This window comes from Thunnus maccoyii, chromosome 12 (assembly GCF_910596095.1).
Source record: "Thunnus maccoyii chromosome 12, fThuMac1.1, whole genome shotgun sequence".
NCBI classification, from domain to species: domain Eukaryota; kingdom Metazoa; phylum Chordata; class Actinopteri; order Scombriformes; family Scombridae; genus Thunnus; species Thunnus maccoyii.
In genome coordinates this window covers 31,279,405-31,300,663 of record NC_056544.1, presented here as the reverse complement: position 1 = coordinate 31,300,663, position 21,259 = coordinate 31,279,405, and the positions used below count along the sequence as shown (strand labels likewise).

General features: G+C 37.9%; 1 protein-coding gene across 2 annotated transcripts in view; it reads left to right on the top strand.

Moving 5' to 3' along the window:
• The first annotated feature begins 1,020 nt into the window (after positions 1–1,020).
• Positions 1,021–21,259, top strand: part of LOC121908405 (cytolytic toxin-alpha-like) — a 36,697-nt gene continuing 16,458 nt past the window's right edge. Inside the window, exons 1-4 of one of the 2 annotated variants that reach the window (XM_042428383.1) lie at positions 1,021–1,108; positions 4,901–5,010; positions 5,515–7,227; positions 10,365–11,193. In XM_042428383.1, the coding sequence (XP_042284317.1) occupies positions 4,914–5,010; positions 5,515–7,227; positions 10,365–10,969 (2,415 nt within the window). In that variant the 5' untranslated portion in view covers positions 1,021–1,108; positions 4,901–4,913 and the 3' untranslated portion in view covers positions 10,970–11,193. Of the gene's footprint in view, positions 1,109–4,900; positions 5,011–5,514; positions 7,228–10,364; positions 11,194–21,259 lie in introns of those variants that run through there. The other variant, XM_042428382.1, reaches the window with a different exon arrangement.

The following is a 21,259-nucleotide window of genomic DNA, read 5'->3' as shown; positions in this document are numbered from 1 at the left end:
TTATATCGGACGCCAGATTAGAAAAGGCTCCTATGTGTCGTTCTGGAGTCACATGGTCAAACCACACATCTGCTGGTTTAATTTGGAGGACTGGTTGATACAGAAGTGAACAGTGAACGAGCTGAATGAAGCCAACAAGTGAAGGCAGCAATGTCAGTGCTCAAAGTGAATGTCATACATGTGGATACAAACATGAATCATTTGTAATTTCTCCAGTTTTACATTTATTGGTTGTTCTTTCACTTGTTGACTGTGTGATTTTTGAATGAGTCTGTACAGATGTGGCTGCTGTGAGAACTGTGTCCTGTGTTTGATACATGCACTGATACTTAATGATGTGAATATTCACCTTTACAACTGTGAATGTTTGTATTTTTCAGTACTGATCTGTACCTGTATCAGAGTATAAGCTTTGTACAGTAGTACTGTGGATACTTTTATTTTATTGTGTATTTAACAGTGACAATGCAACCGACACAGTAAAACATCTGTATTAGAATAAAAAAAACAACAACAGAAAAAACAAAACTGTTCCTCAACTAAAGAGTAAACCATCAATAATCTCAACATCATTAAAAACAAATAATTCATCAGTACAAGAAATTTCCCAGCAGACACGTAGTACTAATGCTGAACATCATAATCAGTGTATCTCAGCTCAGTGCAGATCTGAGTACTGATATTCAACATCAAGAGTTCCCTCTAGTGGAGGCTCTAGTTAACCTTCAGCAGCACTACAGGTTGTTACAAACTGTTTAAAGTCCAACTGAAATCCCATTTAATCATCTCTCTCTGCAGTCAAACATAATGTAATAAGTAAAAAACATATATTTTTAAAATATATTGTTTATAGTTTTGCATTATTGAAACTAAGAAAATGGTCTTTGGAGAAACAGAAGAAATGCTCCATTTTATCTCAACAAGCTGGGGGGTGGGGGGAATTGTGTCTGTGTTTGATTGATAGCAACTGAGGGGCGTGTTGGTGTTAAACCTTATAAATGGACACAAAGTAGACAAACTGCTGTAGCTACAAGTCATGGACAGACTGTGTGTCTCTAAAAGGGATTTTAAAGCGTAACGACCAAACCAGCATCTAACAGGTCTTCAGGTATGTTTACATGCTGTTTAATGTGCTGCAGCTGAGCAGCTAATTAGCTATATAGCTGCTAACTGACGTTAGCTGTGAACTTTTTTCTGGTGAGTGTTTGTTTGGTGGCTTGTTCAACAAGCTGCAGGACAAGATGTGTGTTTATGTTTGTAAGGTAGATAAGAAGGAGACTTTAACAGGAAAGCTAATGTGGGTTGTTGTTGTTCAGAGTCTGTGGCTCTTGTGTTGTGTAGCAGGATGCTATCAGGCTCAGTGTGACCGTCTGCTCTGCCAGTGATAGAACAACGCGTTATCGCTTTATGAGAAGTTTGATGTGTTGTGTGCAAATAAGGACTCCAGCAACGTAAGAGGATGATGGAACTGTATTTAATAAAAATAATGCTAAAATTCACATTTTTTCCAAATGAAGAACACAGGACAAGTTGTGGTTCACATGACTTACCAAGCCACTCATTTAGATAATTCTGACAAAGTTATGGTAAGAATAAAATGTTTATTTCTATTTCTATTTTAAGCTTCAAGCATCTGATGGATTAAAGCAGCACATAAACATTGTGTACTTTATTTTGTAATAATATATTGAAAATGAATCAATTATGATACAGTCTGTATTTCAAGTAATATTCCTGTAAATCCCTGAATCATCATTGTTGTGCATTTAATAATGTTTTTAATGAAAATAAAAAATGAAAATGAAAAAGTGGAGAAAAGTAGAATTTCACTCTTTTGTATAAGATTTGATGTCCCACCACTCAAAAATCTTCAATTTATGGTCGATCACAACCGCTTCTTACGTGTTGTCCGACCACGTCAGAAATCAAATGTGTTTATAGTTGATCTGAACAGCTTCACTCAAAGCCAACCGTCACAGACTCAGGGAGGGGAGGGGACGTGATATCTTTTGAATACAGACATGACGGTGCATATTTTCAGACTGTCTCTCTTGGAAGGCATCATAGTGCTGCACTCGGCTGTTCACATGAAAAGTGAAAGGAGAGTTAAAGAGAGAAGTTGAAACTCATTTCTCACCTCCGAAGTGTCCGACATGTTTGTCTGAAGAAGGACACGCCAGCTGAGAGCTGTTTCCCCTTCTGGGATTTCACCCCGATTCTCTCCAGCAGCTACTTCCTCATCTTTATGGATAATCAGGAAGTGGAGTTTGTCAGAGAGAATATATAGATAGTAACCACAGAACACTAAAAGAGGATCACAAACCTTTCTGCTGTAAGTTCACTGATTGTGTTTTGTTGTTGTTTTTCCAGATTAGTGCTGCAGGACCTCTAAACTCATTCAGCTCAACATGATCTTAGTCAAGTGAAAGTAAAATGACGAGAGAACTTAAACATGATCAGCACTTTGATGACTTCAGTTGGATCATGTAATTGATAATTGTACTCAAACAGAGTTCTGTAATCAATCTTAATTATATAATTGACCTTTAATTTAAGAAAAGGCTTCATATTTAAGTGAAATGTATTGGTTGTCTATCAGTGGCAGCTGGTGAAAATGTTTGTAGGTGGGGCTGTGTCATATCCAAACACTTTCAGTCTACAGAATAAACTATATTAATATTCTAGTTATGTTGTATCTCTAGTCTCTATTCTAGTTTTTTACTGGTTTAGTACTTTATCTATCCGTCTATCTATAACTAGGAAAGTTCATACTGTGACAGTAGGCCCGATTATTTCTGCTTTGTGGAAAACAAGGACGGAATCACAGAATTTGATAATAAAAATGGAATCAAGTGTCGCTCTGGAAACAATATTTTGTTATATTTAAAATATAATCAATTCTAATTCTGTTCTGAATTTATTCTTTTTTAAAATAATATTAAACAACCCAATTCTTTAGTAATGAAAAATAACCAGTAAGAGTATTGATAAGATAAAGATAAAATCCTAACATAGCGTATTATTTTTTATGGTGCACAGTGTGATCACTCACAAACATATGAAGGATTACTTCAGATCATAGTGCTCACATATCTGTTTCACTTCTTCATGCTGATGTCTGACTGTGTGTTGAAGCACTTTTTTGATTAAAAAATTGTCCAAGCTTGTGTTGCATCATTACAAATTCATTGATATATATTCATTTCATTCAATGCATGATTATATTCTTATTACTTTCTTATTGAATTATTACCATTTTTATTCATCCACCACATGATTCAACAATCTTTCTGATGACAAAATGTGTTTCAGTTGTAAAACACAGAATTTAGAAAAATAAAAGAGAAAACAGGGACTTTGTGAAAAAAACATATTTAAGAATATAATAAAAACCAGATTTCAAGTAGCTGAAGTCAAACTTTTGACTGGTAGAATAATGTTCAGTACTTGGTGATCTGTAAATTATTAAATGTTAATGTTCTCTCATGTTTAATCATCTCAGATAACTGTTTCATGTCTCTAATTCATGTTGTTTCTGTTCCCCCGTTTTAAAAAGTCAGCACAGAAAGCAAAATAAGACGTTTACATGACTGCATCCAGCCAGCCAAGCCTTTCTGCTGTACCAGTTAGAAACCTTTTAAGACAGACAGTTAGTTTCTCCACCAACGTTCTCCTCTCTGATGTGTTTTAGAGGAGAGATTTTATTGAATCAGGTGACTGAAGATCTGAGTTTTGCAGCGTTTGTCATCATCAATAACAGCAAGAGTCTACTGCTGGTTGACTCTGCTTGGGGCAATTAAAGAATCACCCTTTTTGAATCAGATTGGAGGAAGCTGATTGGCTAAATTTATGTGGTTGTGTGAATATCTTGAGTCAGCAACTGGCTGCACTGCTGCACTGACTGGATGATGTTTCTAGAAGAGCCGTTTAGAGAAGGAAACAAACAGGAAGCTGCTGCAGCATTTCCTCCCCCATGATAATGATTTACATGTTCATGAGAGTCGAAAGTTATTTATTTATTTTACAAAAGGTTTATTTGAAAAGAGATAACACTTTCCACCAGATGGGTTGTGTTGGTGCATTAATGCTGAATATCTTTGGGTTTTGGACTGTTTGTTGGACGAAACAAGACATTTGATGACGTCACCTTGTCCCTTAGTTACTTTCCATCACTGCTGGTGTAAATGTCATTAGTTTTGCAGTTATTTGGTCATAAATCAAAGTATTGGACACATTCAAATTTTGACCAGATGATGGCACTTGATGAGAAGTCAAAGGATCAAAGTTATTACAATTCATCCTGAGGGGAACATGAATGTGTGAAATTGATTTCTTGACAACCCATCCAACAATTGAGATATTTCACAGAATAAGTGAAAACTTGGTGCTAGAGGAAAAGTCAGGGGATTCAGGATCATCCTCTGGGGAACATGGACTTCTGTACTAAATTTCATTACAATCCATTTAATAGTTTTTGAGATATTAGATTCAGAACATTTTATCTGCTCAACATGAGCACTAATGCAGGAACTTAAAGGCACAAGGAACACAAAACGTGACAGTCAGCTAGTCTGGATTTCAGTTTACACACATTGAGCTGATTACATTTTCTCTGTTTTCAAACAAACAGCTTCCTTCCATTTTCTTTCCCTTGTGTTATTGCTGACCCATTTAGGAAGCCTACCATCCCACAGTATCTCTGTGGATTTTTGTAAATCTTAGAAAGTCCTAAGACCCTCTGTATCCATGATATCTCAAAGAATATTGATCCTATTAGTGTATGTCTATGCCTATTGTTTTATTTAGTGTTTATAGATTCTGCAGTACCTCTGTGTTGCAGCCACATTACAAGGTGACAGACAACAGGGAGAACTAACAAGCTGTTGTCCATTTTATCCAGTTCACACCGAACAATGGACACCGACACGGGGACGATGGAGGTGGCGGCGCTCGGCCGGCCTTTCAGCCTCGGGATGCTGTACGACTGCCGCAAAGACTCACTCATCCCTGGTAAGAATTCACATGTAGAAATACTAAATGCATCACAACTAGACAACAACCAAAACATTCTGAACATTGAAATGGGTCGGTACACTGCTGTGGAAGAAAACAGTTGATTTTTTCCAGTGTGTGATCTGTGAGAAATAGAAAATGAGGATCTTTTGTCTTTTGTTTAGTGTTATAAAGGATACAAGTGAGTTGCTGGATATGAGAGACTCACATCATCTGAGATGGTTGTTTGAAAAAGAGACCTTTAAATCATCGACTTATTTAGTGAATTCATGGGAGTTCAGGAATAAAACCTTTTATTAGTAAGGTGTAAGGCTCGAACAATTATTTTTTCTTTTTATTATTAGATCACCTGGACTGATCTGTGATCAGCAGTGACCAGTTCTCTATTGTACGTCTGTTAAAGGTGTCTTATGATCCCATAAGGGATTGGACATGAAATGGCAGAACATTCATTCAATCATTAAAGGAAGTTGATCTTGATTTTTGCTTCTTCTTTTGCAGGCATGACATTTTGGGACGATGATGACCTGAAAAATGATATACGAGAAAGACCACAGCGCTATAACAATTTTGACATAGTTGCTTCTGAATCAATTGCAGATAAATCTTCAGCATTAAATGTTGAAGCATCCCTGAAGGCAAGTTTCTTTAGTGGACTGGTAGAGGTTGGAGGATCTGCCAAATACCTGAATGATAGTAAAACATCCAAAAATCAGGCCAGAATAACACTGAAGTACCAAGCAACCACAAAGATTAAGCAACTGTCAATGAATCATCTTGGAAGAGACAATGTGAAGCATCAGTATGTCTTTGATAAAGGAATAGCAACACATGTAGTGACAGCTATCCTTTATGGGGCACAAGCCTTCTTTGTCTTTGACCGTGAGGTGTCTGATGAAGAAAGTCATCAAGACATTCAGGGCAACATGAAGGTGATGATCAAGAAAATCCCCACCATCACGATAGAGGGGGAAGGTTCCCTAAAAATGGATGACAAGGACATTGAAAAGGTGGAGAAGTTCTCCTGCAAATTCCATGGAGACTTTTTACTGAAAAAAATGCCGACATCCTTTCAGGATGCTGTACAAGTCTACCAAAGCCTGCCACAATTGCTGGGAACCAATGGAGAAAATGCTGTACCAATGAAGGTCTGGCTGATGCCACTCGTGACTTTAGATTCATCTGCTGCTAAACTCGTCCGTCAGATAAGTATAAGTTTAGTGCAGGATACTCAGAGTGTCCTGGAGGATTTCACTGAGCTGGAAATGAGGTGCAATGATGTAATAAGAACCACCACTGCACAGCAGTTCCCACAGATTGGTGAAAAACTTAAAACTTTCGCAGAATCTTGCACCAAGTTCAAGATGGAATTCCAACAAAACTTTGCAAAGAAACTTTCGTCAATCAGGGGAGGAGGGGAAGAAGAGGCTGTGCTCCCAGAGATCTTGAAGAAGAAACATTCTTCTCCTTTCAACAACACAAGCCTGAACAAGTGGATGGACTGTAAAGAAAGAGAAATCTACACCGTACTGTCTTTCACCAACATGATGGAAAACACCAAGATCGTTCCATCTCAAACTCATCTGTACAAAGAAATCCTCAGTGCAGAACATGCTGTGTGTTTCGTTTTCACCTCCTTGGAAAGTGCTGAACCGTATCTCTCAGCTTTATTAAACTACTTAAATGAAGCATCCAAACCAGATGACCCTCAAGATCCACAGACTGACGATGTAGAGAAGGAACAATGGTACGCCTCAAAAGAAGTATCAGATGCAATGAGGAACAAAGTAAAGCTGTTCAGTGATTTTGCAAAAGCCAACAAGGAGAAGAAGAACATAAAGTTCCTGACAGTAGGTCTATCAAATGAGACACAGAAAGGTTCAAGCATCTACCTTTATAAAACAGGCCTTTCTGTCAGTGAGAACTTTGAGCCGCCTTCAAAGCCTGAAACTGTGACAGCAGGTGATGTAACCCACAACAGTGTGACACTGAAGATTTGTCCACCAAGATTTGGATCAGAGAACATCACCTCCTACTCTGTAGAGTACTGTGTCAGTGGAGAGGATGGATGGCAACAAAAACCAGCACCAAAGGATGAAGAAGTCACAGTGAGCGGCCTGACTCCTAACACAGAGTACATGTTCAGATGCAGAGCAGTAACCTCAGTAGGTGTTGGGCCAGCCGGTGAAGTCAGTGGTCCCATTAAAACCTTATGTAAGTTGAAACTAACTCAGGTGAGATAGTGTTTGGGCAAGATGTCCACATTTATCATCATAAACAGCTGTCAGCAGGTGTCCTGACTAAACCATCTTCATAGTTAAACAACCACATAGGTCAATTGTCCAGGCACTCTAGAATGACTCATAGGAGCGTTTTCTAATATGCTGCTTCTGTCAGCAATAATCGCTAAACCCTTACAAATCACCGTTAAAAAATAATTGTTTTATGATGTGATAAGTCAAGTCAACTTTATTCATATAGCACATTTCATATATAATGTAATGCAACACAATGTATGTTACATAAAAATGATACACAATCGTAACACAATTAAACAAGTATAAGTGCAGACGATAAACATGTATTTACAGGTGTTCGTGCAGTTATACAAGAATCAGTGCAGTCAAAATATACAAAACATACACACACACTTTTGCTCTCCAGAGACAGAGATCTGAGATGAGCTGCAATTTTCTGTCTTTGAACCTTTGCACCAAAGATGAGTATTTCTTTTCATCCTTTTCATTTGCAAAAGGATCTTTGACATCCATAGATAAGTATCGTCAATATACTGAGTTAGGGAATGTATGGGATATAGGTCATCAGGAGACAGGGATATGTACGGTTGTGAATCATCGGCATAATTATGGTAATTTATTTTGTGTTTCTGTATAACCTGTGCGAGTGGGAGCATATAGAGATGAAATATTAGTGGTCCAAGAATCGAACCTTGGGGTACTCCCCACGTAATAACCACTCTGTCTGAGGAAAAGTCTCCAATTGACACAAAGAACTGCCTGTCCTGCAGGAAGGTTCTGAACCAGTTTAGAACTATAGAAGATGATGTACATCAGCTGTTGCTGAGAGTTCAGTAAAGTTGCTCAACAGTTTGTTTGTTTGTCTCCTTTGATTCATTTACCAACATAACAGCTGTGTTTATGAAGATTAGGCAGCGCTGTGCAATTTTGTTGCTCATTTTGGAACAAAATTGCGTTTGTGATAAAAACCTGCTCAGACCACCTCTTACCGCAGTTGCAGGGCAATTTTCGTTGCTTCATTTGGCAGAGGTGAACACATACAGACGTCTCCAAAATCACAAAACACCTTTCATTTATGTTAAGTTTTGTCCCTTTCAGTTTGCTACACGTTTTTTGATTTACTGCAGATTGACATGAGACTCAAAACCCAATTTCTATGAAAGATTCTTACAAATGATATCATCCATCCAGATATTGTTGGCCCTGCATCAACATCCTATATACTGTGATCAAATAAATTATGTTCATGAAAACATTTTAAAAAGGCTTTCAACAAAATCTTAATCATTTTACATTCATTCATCTTTTAAATATTATGACAAAATAGTGATAGAAGTTGCGCTTGTCCAGCAAATTTCCAAACCAAATTTGTATTTGTATAATTAAGGATATTATATTTACTTAAAAGCACAAACAAGGATTTTCAAATATGCAGAGGAAGAGTAGAACTATCAATTATCCTTTATTAACTGTTTGCACAAGATAGGCGACAACACACATGAGAACACATCAGCTTTATTTTCATTCTAACATTGTCAGCATATTTTGGATTGATTTATATGAATTTATATTTTGGAACATCAGGTTCTTCACAGAGATTAACTCTTTTCTGTCTCTCACCTGTTTCACCTGTTGCTGCGTTTAAAGGAGATAAGAGGAGATCCTGGCTGTGCATGAGTAGTGCCAACGCTGATGGTCAGGAAGTTTCAAAAAATTGTTGGTCACACCCACATGGGGCATGCGCCAGGAATTAAGTGTTGGATCTGCACCTGCACCGTATTTCAGGAAAATAAGGCCCAATGACTTTAGGCTTTTTTGGTTTTTGTACTTTAATCTATTGAATCCAGTCACAGCTGAGGCCTGTTGATTCAATCCTTACATTGGTTATAGATTTTTTTATTGTTTTCATGATTTGAGTTAAGTAATCCAATCTATTCCTTTTTTGAGTCATGATATAAAAATATGCTTCATCAGTGTTTCATTTTCAGGGCTATTTTAACATAAATGTGAAAACAGGTTTTTACAAATGTCTTTAACACACATTTAACATCTTACAGTACAATAAACCAACAATCATTACGTTAAAATAGCCAGTTTGAAGTTATGAATCACAATTCAGTCATATTTACACTGACCTAGTAGTGAGTTTTATCTACCAAACATTTTCCAGATCACACATAATACACAGTATGTCCAAATGAATCCACTGTGTTTTACACCTAGAGGAAGGTCCATCAGTGTGTACAGTTCTCTCTGCAATCACAGACACACTGAAACTCACACATTGTACATACAGAATAAGTAAGGGTGTCGATGAGTCTTTAGAACATAATGATTCAGACAACATCAAAGATCAAGTCAAAAATATTAAAATAGCAACACAAGGCAAGTTTATTTGTATAGTACATTTCAACAACACAATTCAAAGTGTTTTACACAGAACATAAAAGGCAGCAAGGCAGAATATAAAAGTAACAAAAGGAAATATAAAAAATAATTTAAATACAATTAATAAGTGTTGAATTTGAAAAAATAAGCTGAAGTAGAATAAGACAGAAAAACAGGAGAATAAAAGTTACAGTGCAGTGTAAGATATTAATCAAAAGCCTCAAATAGGATTTAATAAAAGGCAAACAGAAAAATCTTCAGCCTTGATTTAAAAGAACTGAGAGTTGTAGCAGACCTGCAGTTTTCTGGGAGTTTGTTCCAGATATGTGCAGCTTATAAAGTCAACGCTGCTTCTCCATGTTTAGTTTTTACTTTAGGAACAGAAAGCAGACCTGATCCAGACCACCTGAGAGGGTCTAGATGGTTCATAATAATCCAGTATGATTCTTAAAATTCTCTTTAAACAATAAGTTTGGGCCATTTTTACAAGATATTGTAACTATACTCAAAGAAACCACATATGTACATAAAAATTCAGATGAAAGAAAAATTAAAAATCTCCAGTAACTAAGAGATGAAACTCTCATGTACCTTAAAACTGTGTAAACACAACTCGAGTCTTTCCAACCATAGTTATCCATCACTGATGTGACTAATTAAACCCATTTTATGAACATAACATTGATTGTTTGTCCTTTTTTTCAGTAATCAGGTCTACACCTCCCCCAGTCAACTACGATAATAAGGAGATCAGGATTGTGATGGTGGGGAGACGTGGAGTTGGGAAAAGTACCGTAGGAAATGCCATCCTAGGAAAACAGTGCTTTCAAGTTAAATCTCAATGGCCCTTGGAAGCTGTGACAGAACACTGTGAAAAGGCTGTTGGTAAGGTGGATGGACAAAAAGTTGCTGTTATCGAAGTTCCAGACCTGTTTCACACCTATAACACCGTCCGGTGCATTCCCATTGCTCCTCCTGGACCTCATATCTTCCTGGTTGTTTACAGAATGGGCAGAGGCACAAACGAAGAACGGCAGACGGTGGAGAAGATTCAGGAAATCTTTGGTGAAGACGCCAACAAATACAGCATGATTCTCTTTACTGTTGATGAAGAGCTTGAATACTCGGTGTATGAGACTGCTGAGAACTTACTGAAGAGTGCCAAATACCTGCAGAAACTTGTGGCCAAATGTAATGGCCAGTACCATGTATTCGATGAGAGTCTGAGTGGAGATTCTCAGGTCAGCGAGCTACTCAAGAAGATCAGAAATATAACAAAGAAGAACGGATGGAAATCATTACACCAATGAAATGTTCCAGGAGGCAGAGAGCAATTCAGGAGAGACAACAAATCCTTAAAGACAAAGAAGAGCAAATATGCAAAGAGCAGGAGGATTGGAGAGGAAACTAAAGGAAAAGTAACAGATGATCGTTCTCAGGTCAGCAAGCTGCCCGAACAGTTAAATGCACAATATGTAATTTTAGCCACTAGGGGTCTCAATGAAAACAATAACAAAAGACAGAGTCTGATGACAGCGTGAAGTAGCAAGGGATCATGGGAGTTGTTGTCTTCACTGTTAAACAACCAGCATCACCGGGATAGGATTACTCCAGTGTTCATCGTTCAGGATGTTTTTACCGGGAGCCAAATTACTCGCAGAGGTCTCCACCTCTCCAAAAACAAATGTACACGCAGATTAAAATCGGTAAAAATACTAATTAAAGCTGTTTCACCTAAAAAAATCAGTGTTTCTCCGATGATGTTCAGTGAACACCGAACATCCGGTAGGCGCTGTTAGCTGAGCTGCTGCCAACATTTGCTCTATTTATTTCTCTTATAACTTAAGATCCAGACATTTGGCAGGTTTCTACTAAATAGTTACATATTATAGCTTTTAGAAATATAAATGTGCAGAATGGAAGAAGCTACTTCACCACTGAAATGTTCCTAATAGCAGAGAGAGTGATAGAAGAAAAGAAACAACAAATCCTGAAAAAGAAAGAAGACCAAATGTTAAACTAATTCTTAATCTGACAGTATCACATATATATTGTGCATGAAGCTATATACGTAGCTATATATGATATGTATGATATGATGTTTTTATGGATTGACTCTCAGTTTTATGCCTGTATGATTATATTGATTGTTGAAGATTGATTAAGGACAAAGAGTTGTGATACATTTTCTCCAGTTTTTCTTTTCCTCTTATATTGATTGCAGCTTTATTAATGATGCACTAAGAGCCACCACTGTACAGCAGTTCCCACAGATTGGTAAAAAACTTAAAACATTTGCAGAATTTTGCACCAAATTAAAGCTGGAATTCCAAGAAAATTTGGCAAAGAAACTTCCATCAATCAGGGGAGGAGGGGAAGAGGAGGCTGTGCTCGCAGAGATCCTGAAGAAGAGACATTCTTCTCCTTTCAACAACACAAGCCTGAACAAGTGGATGGACTGTAAAGAGAAGGAAATCTCCATCTTGAAATTTTTCACCAAAATCATGAACAACACCAAGATCGTCCCATCTCAATATATGCTTGATGAGGAAATTCTCAGTGCAGAGCAAGCTGTGTGAGTTGAAACAAACTCAAGTGAGATATCAGTTAGCTGGGAGAAACCTGCAGAGATTGGACAAGATGCCCACATTTTGAACTACATCATGGAGTACGCCCAAACAGACAAAGGGGTGAAAGATGAAGATCTCCAGTGGAACCAAATGGTGTCAAGAGCTGAAAAGGGGATAATTTCAGGGCTTCAGTCAGAGACAGAATATGCTGTCAGGATCAGATGTGACTGTGGTGGAGCTGGCAGAAGCAAAGAAAGCATCGCTGTGAATGTCTGCACAACAAAATTTACGCGACTTGCAGAAATCATCAAATGTACAAGTGAAAGCATAAATTCTGGATCCCCCTCACTTTACAAACTGCCTCTGAAAGAAGAAGATATAAACATAGATGGTTGCCGGAGGTATAATTTCGGTAAAGAAAGCAAGAGGCAAAATCGCACTACAGTGCTTTTTGGAGCGACCGGATCAGGAAAGTCCACTCTCATCAATGGAATGATCAACTGCGTTGTTGGAGTAGAGTGGAAGGACAATTTCAGATTTAAATTAATTGATGAGGATCAGTCCAAATCACAAGCTGAGAGACAGACCTCTGAAGTCACTGTGTACAAAATCAACCACCAAGACGGGTTTAAAACCCCCTTCTCTCTGACCGTTGTAGACACTCCAGGCTTTGGAGATACAAGTGACATAGAAAAAGACAAATATCACAGAGCAGCTACATAATCTCTTCTGTGTCAGTGAAATTGACGCTGTGTGTTTCGTAGTTCCAGCTGCAGTAACACGACTCACAACATCACAGAAGTATGTGTTTGATTTTGTGCTTTCAATCTTTGGCAAAGATGTGGCAGAAAACATCAGGGTTCTGGTGACATTCGCAGACAGCCAATGTCCACCTGTTCTAGAGGCAATCAATGCTTCAGGTGTCCCATGTCCTAAAACAAAAGACGGGCTGCCAGCTCACTTCATCATTATTTGCAGAATGGATGAAGATGATGAAGATGGAGGCTTTGATCAGATGTGTTGGAACATGGGGACAAAAAGCATGAAGAGGTTTTTTGTTGCTCTGAATGTCATAGACACCAAAAGCCTGACAATGACAAAGGAGGTCCTCAGAGAAAGACAGCAGCTGGACAATTTGCTTGAAAATTTGCAGAAGCAGGTTAAATTTATAGTAGGCAAGTTTGAGGAGATAAAAGAGACGTCTAAAAAACTGAAAGCGCATGGGCGAAAGATCAGTAGAAATGACAATTTTGAGTTTGAGGTCACCATCACAAAGTTTATTCAAGAAGTTATTTCTGGTACTGGACTTAACTCCACTAATTGTCAGCAGTGCCACCATTCCTGTCATTATCCCTGTATCTGTCAAGTATCCAATGATGCAGATAAAAGACGCTGTTTTGTAATGGGATCAGATGGATACTGTACTGTGTGCCCAGACAAATGTTACTTGAATGTACATGTTAATGAGAAGTTCAGATGGGACTCTAAGGAGGTAGAAGAAGAACAAAGAGTGAAAGAGCTTAAAGAAAAGAAAGAAGTACCTAAAAGATTCAGAGGAAAAGGATACTCAGACTTTGATTGGAAAACTGAGGGCTGAAAAGGATCATGTGCAGGTGGAGTTGAAGAGACTGATAAACAACTCTGAAAATTGGTCAAACAGACACAAAGAGATAGCATTGAAGCCAAATCCTCTCTCCTCTCAAGAGTGCATTGACATGCTTATTGAGGCAGAGGAATCTGAGGCCAAACCAGGATGAAACCAAAAGAGTTTGGTTGCTGGTTTGCATGACAGGCATCAAAAAAGTTACTTTAAACACAATGGCAATTTTTTTTGGATTAGATGATGATCATCATCATCAAATAATAATTAACCCTATAACACCATTTGTATCATATTTGATACATGAGTTTCAGAGACCTCTATATCATCAACAAGATCAATAATTACCTGAAAGAGGTATTGCTTACAATCAGGCTCATGTTAGCTGCCCTCTAGTGGATCATCAGAGCAATGCAGGAAGTAGAGGTCCCTTATTTACCAAATTCAAGATGGCTGCCTCTGAGCTGCAGCTCACATGACTTACCAAGCTACTAATTTTTCTTTCTTTTTTTTTTTAGTTAAATTCTAAGATTAACATTTGCTGGATTGAATATCATGTTGAAAATGTATGAATCAAATATGATAAAGTGTGTATTTCAGGTAATATGTATTTAAATCCCTAAATCATCATCATTGTTCAATTACCTTCTTGCTCTGACATGTTCTGTAACATTAAATTGTAAATGATTTAAACTAGTTCTTAATCTGACAGCATCACCTATATATTGTGCATGAAGCTATATACGTAGCTATATATGATATGTACTCATGAATGATGTTTCTATAGATTGACTCTCAGTTTTATTCCTGTTTGATTATATTGATTGTTGAAGATTGTTTAAGGACAAAGAGTTGTGATACATTTTCCTCAGTTTTTCCTTTCCTCTTATATTGATTGCAGCTTTATTATGTATGAAGTGTTTTATGTGTTTGTCACGTTTTAGTCGTGTCAGGACTGCAGGTGCAAGTTAACTACTGAGCTAACCCCGACACATTTACATTGACTTTACATTGTTAAAATGTCAATTTTCACACTGACTAAGACTGTATGTGTTTTTATTGCTGAACCATTATACTAAATAGAGAAAGTCCAGATGTCTTGTTCATTGTTTTAAACTTATTTCCCTGAAATTTAATCTGACAGTTTGGAAACAGCAAACAAATGAGGAGATTAAAGAGTTCATATAAATTTAAAGCAGACTTTCTATATTTTTTTCCTCTGTACATTTCATTAACTTTGTTTTCTTTGTGGTTAACAAGCTTAATTACAATTTGTTATCATGTAATGTGTGCATGTCTTCATGTGTGGATGGTTAAATTTTTTGTGAAGCAATAAATGTGCTGCATAAAAAAGTTGTACTTCCTTGTTAAACTTTATTTCTACATCACTAAAATAACAGCAGAGCAGAGCTGCAGAAGTGTTTTATAGAAATGAGTCAAGACAAGAAAACTAAATGTGTCAGTGAAAGAAGTAAAAATATAAAATTGTCAAATTAAATATTTGACATAGCGAAGGCTGAAAGTGATGAGATGTCAGTTTTCTTCAGAGGTTTTCATGGACTATTCTTAAGGAAACATTTTGTTTTGTTTTCTCCAGTCTCAGATGTTTCAGATGGATGTCAGTCCAGTACATAGACAGGTCCAGGACGCGTTTAGCTTAGCTTAGCACAAACACTGCAAGCAGGGGGAAACTGCTAGCCTGTAGAAATAGAAACGTGATTAAAGCTGCAAGCAGCGTTGAACGGGCCCTTGTACCCTTGCGCACATTGGGGTGTGGCTCAGTCGAAAGGCCTCTGTCACAGGCATGTAGATGTTTTCAGACCTGGGCTGAAAGGTCTGACTTTACAAACATGTAAAGTTTGGTGCAGACTGGAGCATTTACAATAAAGTTATAGCAACTTCCTCTGTCATGGTGAAACATCAAATCTCAATGGTGTGAGGATGAGAATTTTCTGCAGGGTGAGACATGTCTGTCTTGCTCACACCTGTGTCATCAAAATTATGCAAGTTTTGGGCCCATTCACTTGAATTTCAATTAGTAAATTGAAAACTCTTGATGAGTTTGTGTGTAAAACAAATTAATTTCCTAATTTTCATCAAGTCTATTTTTAGAAAAGTAAAGACTTTTAACCCACATGACCTGGTCAAAGTTTGATTGAAATATGTACTGTCAGGTGTGTAGAGACAATAAGTAACTGCAGCTGGACACAGAAAAATACTCATATATTTGAATGGAGAGTGTGAGCAAACCACTAGGTGCTCGGGCCCTAATAAAGGAAAAACTGCAGTACAGAGCTACAAATTTTAGTTTTGATGGTATTTTTCTGCAGCACTTTATCACTAAACTGTCACCCTCACTCAATTTTTTCCCTTCCCCTCATAGGTCATCCCCACTACTGAATTATACATATAAGACCTATAATTATTGTAAAATAAATGATAATAACACTAAACTTAATACAAAGCTTGTATATAATGTACTGTATGTATATAGGCCTTTCTGCTGTATCCTACAAAAATGAGCTGCATTCAACTCCCACACCAGTGGCGGCTGGTGACTCAAAAAATTGGGGAGGACAGGAGGAAAACCAACATATTGCATCATACTATATCATTGTCCCCCACCGGATGAAATTGGAGGGATGGGGGGCAATCTTATATGCCAATAAAACAATTTGCTTTTAAAAACAAAAGCCATTTCTCAACATTTTCTCAAATTTATCACCAGACCTGATGTGCGTGCAAAACCTGGTGAGTTTTTGAGCATGTTTAGGGGTCAAATTTAGGTGTGATGTCCTGTAATAATAAAGAAAGAAAGAAAGAAAGAAAGAAAGAAACAGTTTGGTTCTTCAACTAAGAACTAGTAGTCTCACCTGGTGAATGCCAGGTGAAGAGGAGAAGCTGAACAGGCAAGTTGAAAAAGATTATTAGGGCCTTTGGTGGAGATACACAAAAACATAAATATACATCTATATAGAACACACACACAAAACATTGGTACATTACAAGAATGTCATCCTAAAAGAGCAGGTTTGTAATTGTTTTTTAAATGCTGACACAGATGTGGACAGTCTGATCTCTACAGGAAGTGAACTCCAGAGTTTGGGGGTCCTGACAGTAAAAACCTGATCCCCTCTGGTCACAAAACTGGACCTGGGATCAGAGAAGTAACTGGTTAGATAATCTAAGACCACGTTCAGGCTCAGAGGATGTTAAGAGGTGTGAAGAACTTCCACATTCACACAGATGACCTTCATCTGTCCACCGTGATGAACACAAACATCTCTGCTTTCACTGGCAGTGGAAATGAGCAAAGGAGCAGGAAGGAAACACCTGCAGGCTGCATCCTCTGAAAGAGCTGCAGCTTCAAAATGAGGTACACCTGTCGAGGTAGGTAGGTCGTGAGGGCCAACGAGGAGAGGAGCAGCAGGTATGTCAGGTAGAGGAGCACAGAGAGGACACCTGGTGGACAGGTGAGGAACAGCCGCATCAGAAAAAACACAAAGCTAGTGGTAGGCAAGTAGTGGCCTGTGGGCCAAATCTGGCCCTCCAACAAAAATATGTGGCCTCATAACAAAAGCTGAAGTTTCCCTTTTATAGATACATTGGATCTTTTACATGACTCTTCATAAATCTACAGCAGATAACGATGTAAACACAACGCTCATGTAAATCCCAATAAATATGACCTCATAACATCTTATAAACTAAACAGATAAACAACAATAACAGGTAAATAACATCATTTGGTGGATCTGAGCAGAACAGATTTGTGTCAATAACAGCACTTCGAAGTCATGAAGCGACCTACGTTTTATTGTGTGAATAAGTTATCAATTACATTTCTATTCTCGTAGTGTAACACAGAGAATGTGTTCATGGTTATGAGTCAATTTTGCCAGATGAGTATTTACATAAGTTACTCTGACTGTTAGCCCTCGCTTACTGATGGAAAATATGACAAAAGTCCTCAGACACAACCTTATAACTGTTTTATAAACCAATTTTATTCTTGAATGAATTAAAAGAAATAAAGAAACAAAACATATTAACAACATATTAGGATGTTTTCACTGAGTCTGTACAACATCGTCTCCCCGAGTAAGCAGAGCTGAGAAAAACTGACCCATTGTTGAACCTGCTGACCTCTGACATAAACTGTGTCTCAATTCAATTTTTAGGGTATTTCACTCCTTTTTTTTTTCCTGTTTTCACAAATGAAGTGGTTAATCTAGTCCAGAATTGATAGGTCTGAGTATAGTAGTTTTTGCTCTGGACCTGGTCTATTGTGGTCTGGATGGAAAAAAGCAGTGAAATCACCATTTTTTCAGTTTTCACAAACAGAATAAAGGTTTCACAAATCTGAAAGTGGGTTTAAACAGCATTAAGGCTTTTGCTACGATGTTTAATAGTTGTTTACATGTGTAAGTGGTGCAAAGATGGAGAATCAGCTGCTAAATATTATTAATATTTCCTTTGACTTTCTCTGAGGGCCAATTAGTTGCACAGCCAGCAGTTAATATAATCATCCTCAACAATCAACAAACAAACAATTCACACAAAAAACGTAGAATGACATAACATTATTCAAAAGGCCGACAGCAGCAGGCACAAATGAGTTCTTAAATCTATTGGTCCTGCATCTAGACAGATTATATCTGCGACCAGAAACCTGAACTCACTCAACAAGGAGAGACTGGTCCTTCTTTGTGGCTCTGACTTTGTTCACTTGGGAGAGGTCATTTAGATTTGTACCTGCAATTTTACTGCACAAACAACATTGGTATTTGGTAGAGGTGTGCCCGAATACAAATACATTATCCGTCTGAGCACAAATAGTGGGTTTTATACAAATATTTGTTTCATACAAATATTTAAAAAAATATTTGTTGGGGGTATTCGCCAGAGGTAAAGCTGAGCTACTGACACAAGCAAAGTGCTCCCAAGGGACTCTCCATAACCTGTTGTTCCCCTTCTCCTTTCCACAAAGTTAGGTTGTAAAAAACTAAGGTTAATTTAATCATTACTGAGCAGGGACACAATGACTGAATTATCAAAAACAAATAAAAGTGGTAGGAGGACACACCCCTGGCACAACGCCATTGACTTTCACCTAATCAGACGTTTACCTGAGTGGTCAGATCATTTCTATGAAATCAGGGCGTTTCTTCTTCACACCTCCTTCTGTTCATGATTAAAGATCGGGTGGAGTTTGTCCCTCATAGAGAATATAAAGATAGAAACCACAGAACTCTCTCAGAGCATCACAAACCTTTCTGCTGTAAGTTCACTGATTCTGTTTTGTTGTTTTTCCAGATTAGTGCTGCAGGACCTCTAAACTCATCCAGGTCAACATGATCTTAGTAAGGTGAAAGCAAAATGAGGAGAGAATTTAAACATGATCAGCACTTGTGTTATTGATGAGTTCTGATCGAGATATTGATGACTGTCTGTGTGAGCACTATGGCTACAGATGTTTAAGAGATAAAGAGAGTTTCTTGCTGTCAACAGAACTTTCTCTTTCCTGCTGCTGTTGTAACTGAACTGATGATGTGAATCTTCATTGTTGGGACGTTGCTGTACAGCTGCAGAAACACAAAGAACAACTTCAACCTGCATGAAACTCAAACCAAACATCAAACAGGTAAAATCTCCTGCAAATTATTATAAACACTTGTTGCTGCTAGTTGTTAAAGTTTTATGTAATGTTATCATGTGAATCAGTGCGGATTAATAATAATATGTTTATTATTTTTATAACAAAAAAATGATTTAAGAAATGTGAAATAGTGATTTATGATGAAGCACAATTAAGAAGAGATTAGATCCATTCAATGAGGATACAGGCAGGTATGTGGCTGCTGAGGCTTCTGCATTGTGATGGTTAGTAATTAACATGCTGTGACACCAGGATCTCTAATATTGTTAGGAACAAACATATGCACAATAAATAATGATTAAAGCTGCAAGCAGCAATGATCGGGCCCTCGCACCCTTGCGCACGTTGGGGCGTGGCGCAGTCGAAGGGTTTTTATTGCAGGCATGCAGATGTGGTCAAGACCGGGCTCTTAGCGAACATTGCATGAAAGAGTTAAATATCATTTCCTGTGTCCACTTTGTGATGTAAGAGAACACATTAAATAAACCTCATGTTGCTGTATGTCAACTGTAGACGACACCATGAAAGTTTCATGTGAATCAGGTGATGTTTGTCATTTAGGCATGACTTCCTGTAGGTGGTGCTATGACTATGCCTCAATATTGACATGTAGATGTGTTCAGGGCAGGATTCCTATCAATCACGAGAAATTTGGTGCAGGTTGGACAATGTACATTCAAGCTACAGTAACTTCCTGCTTTATGGCGAAACGTCAACGTTTGTCGCATTGCCACAGCAAGGGCGGTTCAGTGAAAACTCAAGATTTTGATAATTTTGATCACAACTAGTCTAGATGACACACACTGATTTTGAAGTTGTTATGATGAATTCTGTAGGAGTAATTCTTTAAAATACAAGACATGTGAAATCGCCAAAATTGACCACTAAGTTCAAAATGGCCGACTTCCTGTTGGGTTTAAGCTATGGGTCCAAGAGACTTTTTTGTGCGCCTTGGCATGATACATGTGTGTATTTTTGTACATGTAAGTTTAACATGGCACGGGGGGGTACTTTGTTTAAATATTGTCAGGGGAGCTGTTGAGCCATTCTTCCACACCTATGTCAGCCACCTATACGATATTACAGACTTTAAGACCTTTCGTGTGGCAAAGTTTTGTGAGTTTTCAAGCATGTCTAGCCCCTTAAAAATAGCTTTGCTTTGTGGTAAACAATGTCTTGCCATGGCAACGGCTTTTAAGGAAGACTCAAAATCTTCAGTAGTTATCATCAGCAAGGTCTTATTCCTTGGCTGACCAAATTTTATGTTTCTGGCTAACCTGCTAGGAGTAGTTAGCAAAAGAGTGGCGCTTAAGACTCCCTGTTGAGATGAGATGAGGACACCTATTAAGTAAACATCATGTTGCTGTGTACCAACTGTAGACCACACCTTGAACAATTCATGGGAACCACATGATGTTTGTCATATAAGGCTGACTTGCTTAAACCTGTGTCATCAAAATTATGCAAGTTTTGGGCCCTAATTAAAATTAAAGCTGCAAGCAGCGATGTACGGACCCTTGCACCCTAGCGTACATCGGGGCACGCGCAGTTTAAGGGCTTTCTTTGTAGGCATGCAGATGTGTTCAGGACCGGACTCTCATCGAACATTGCATGAAGGAGTTAAATATCATTTCCTGTGTCCACTATATGGTTCTAGAGAACACCTATTAAGTAAACATCATGTTGCTGTATATCTACTGTAGACCACACCTTGAAAATTTCATGTGAATCAGATGATGTTTGTTATATAAGACTGACCTGTCACATCTGT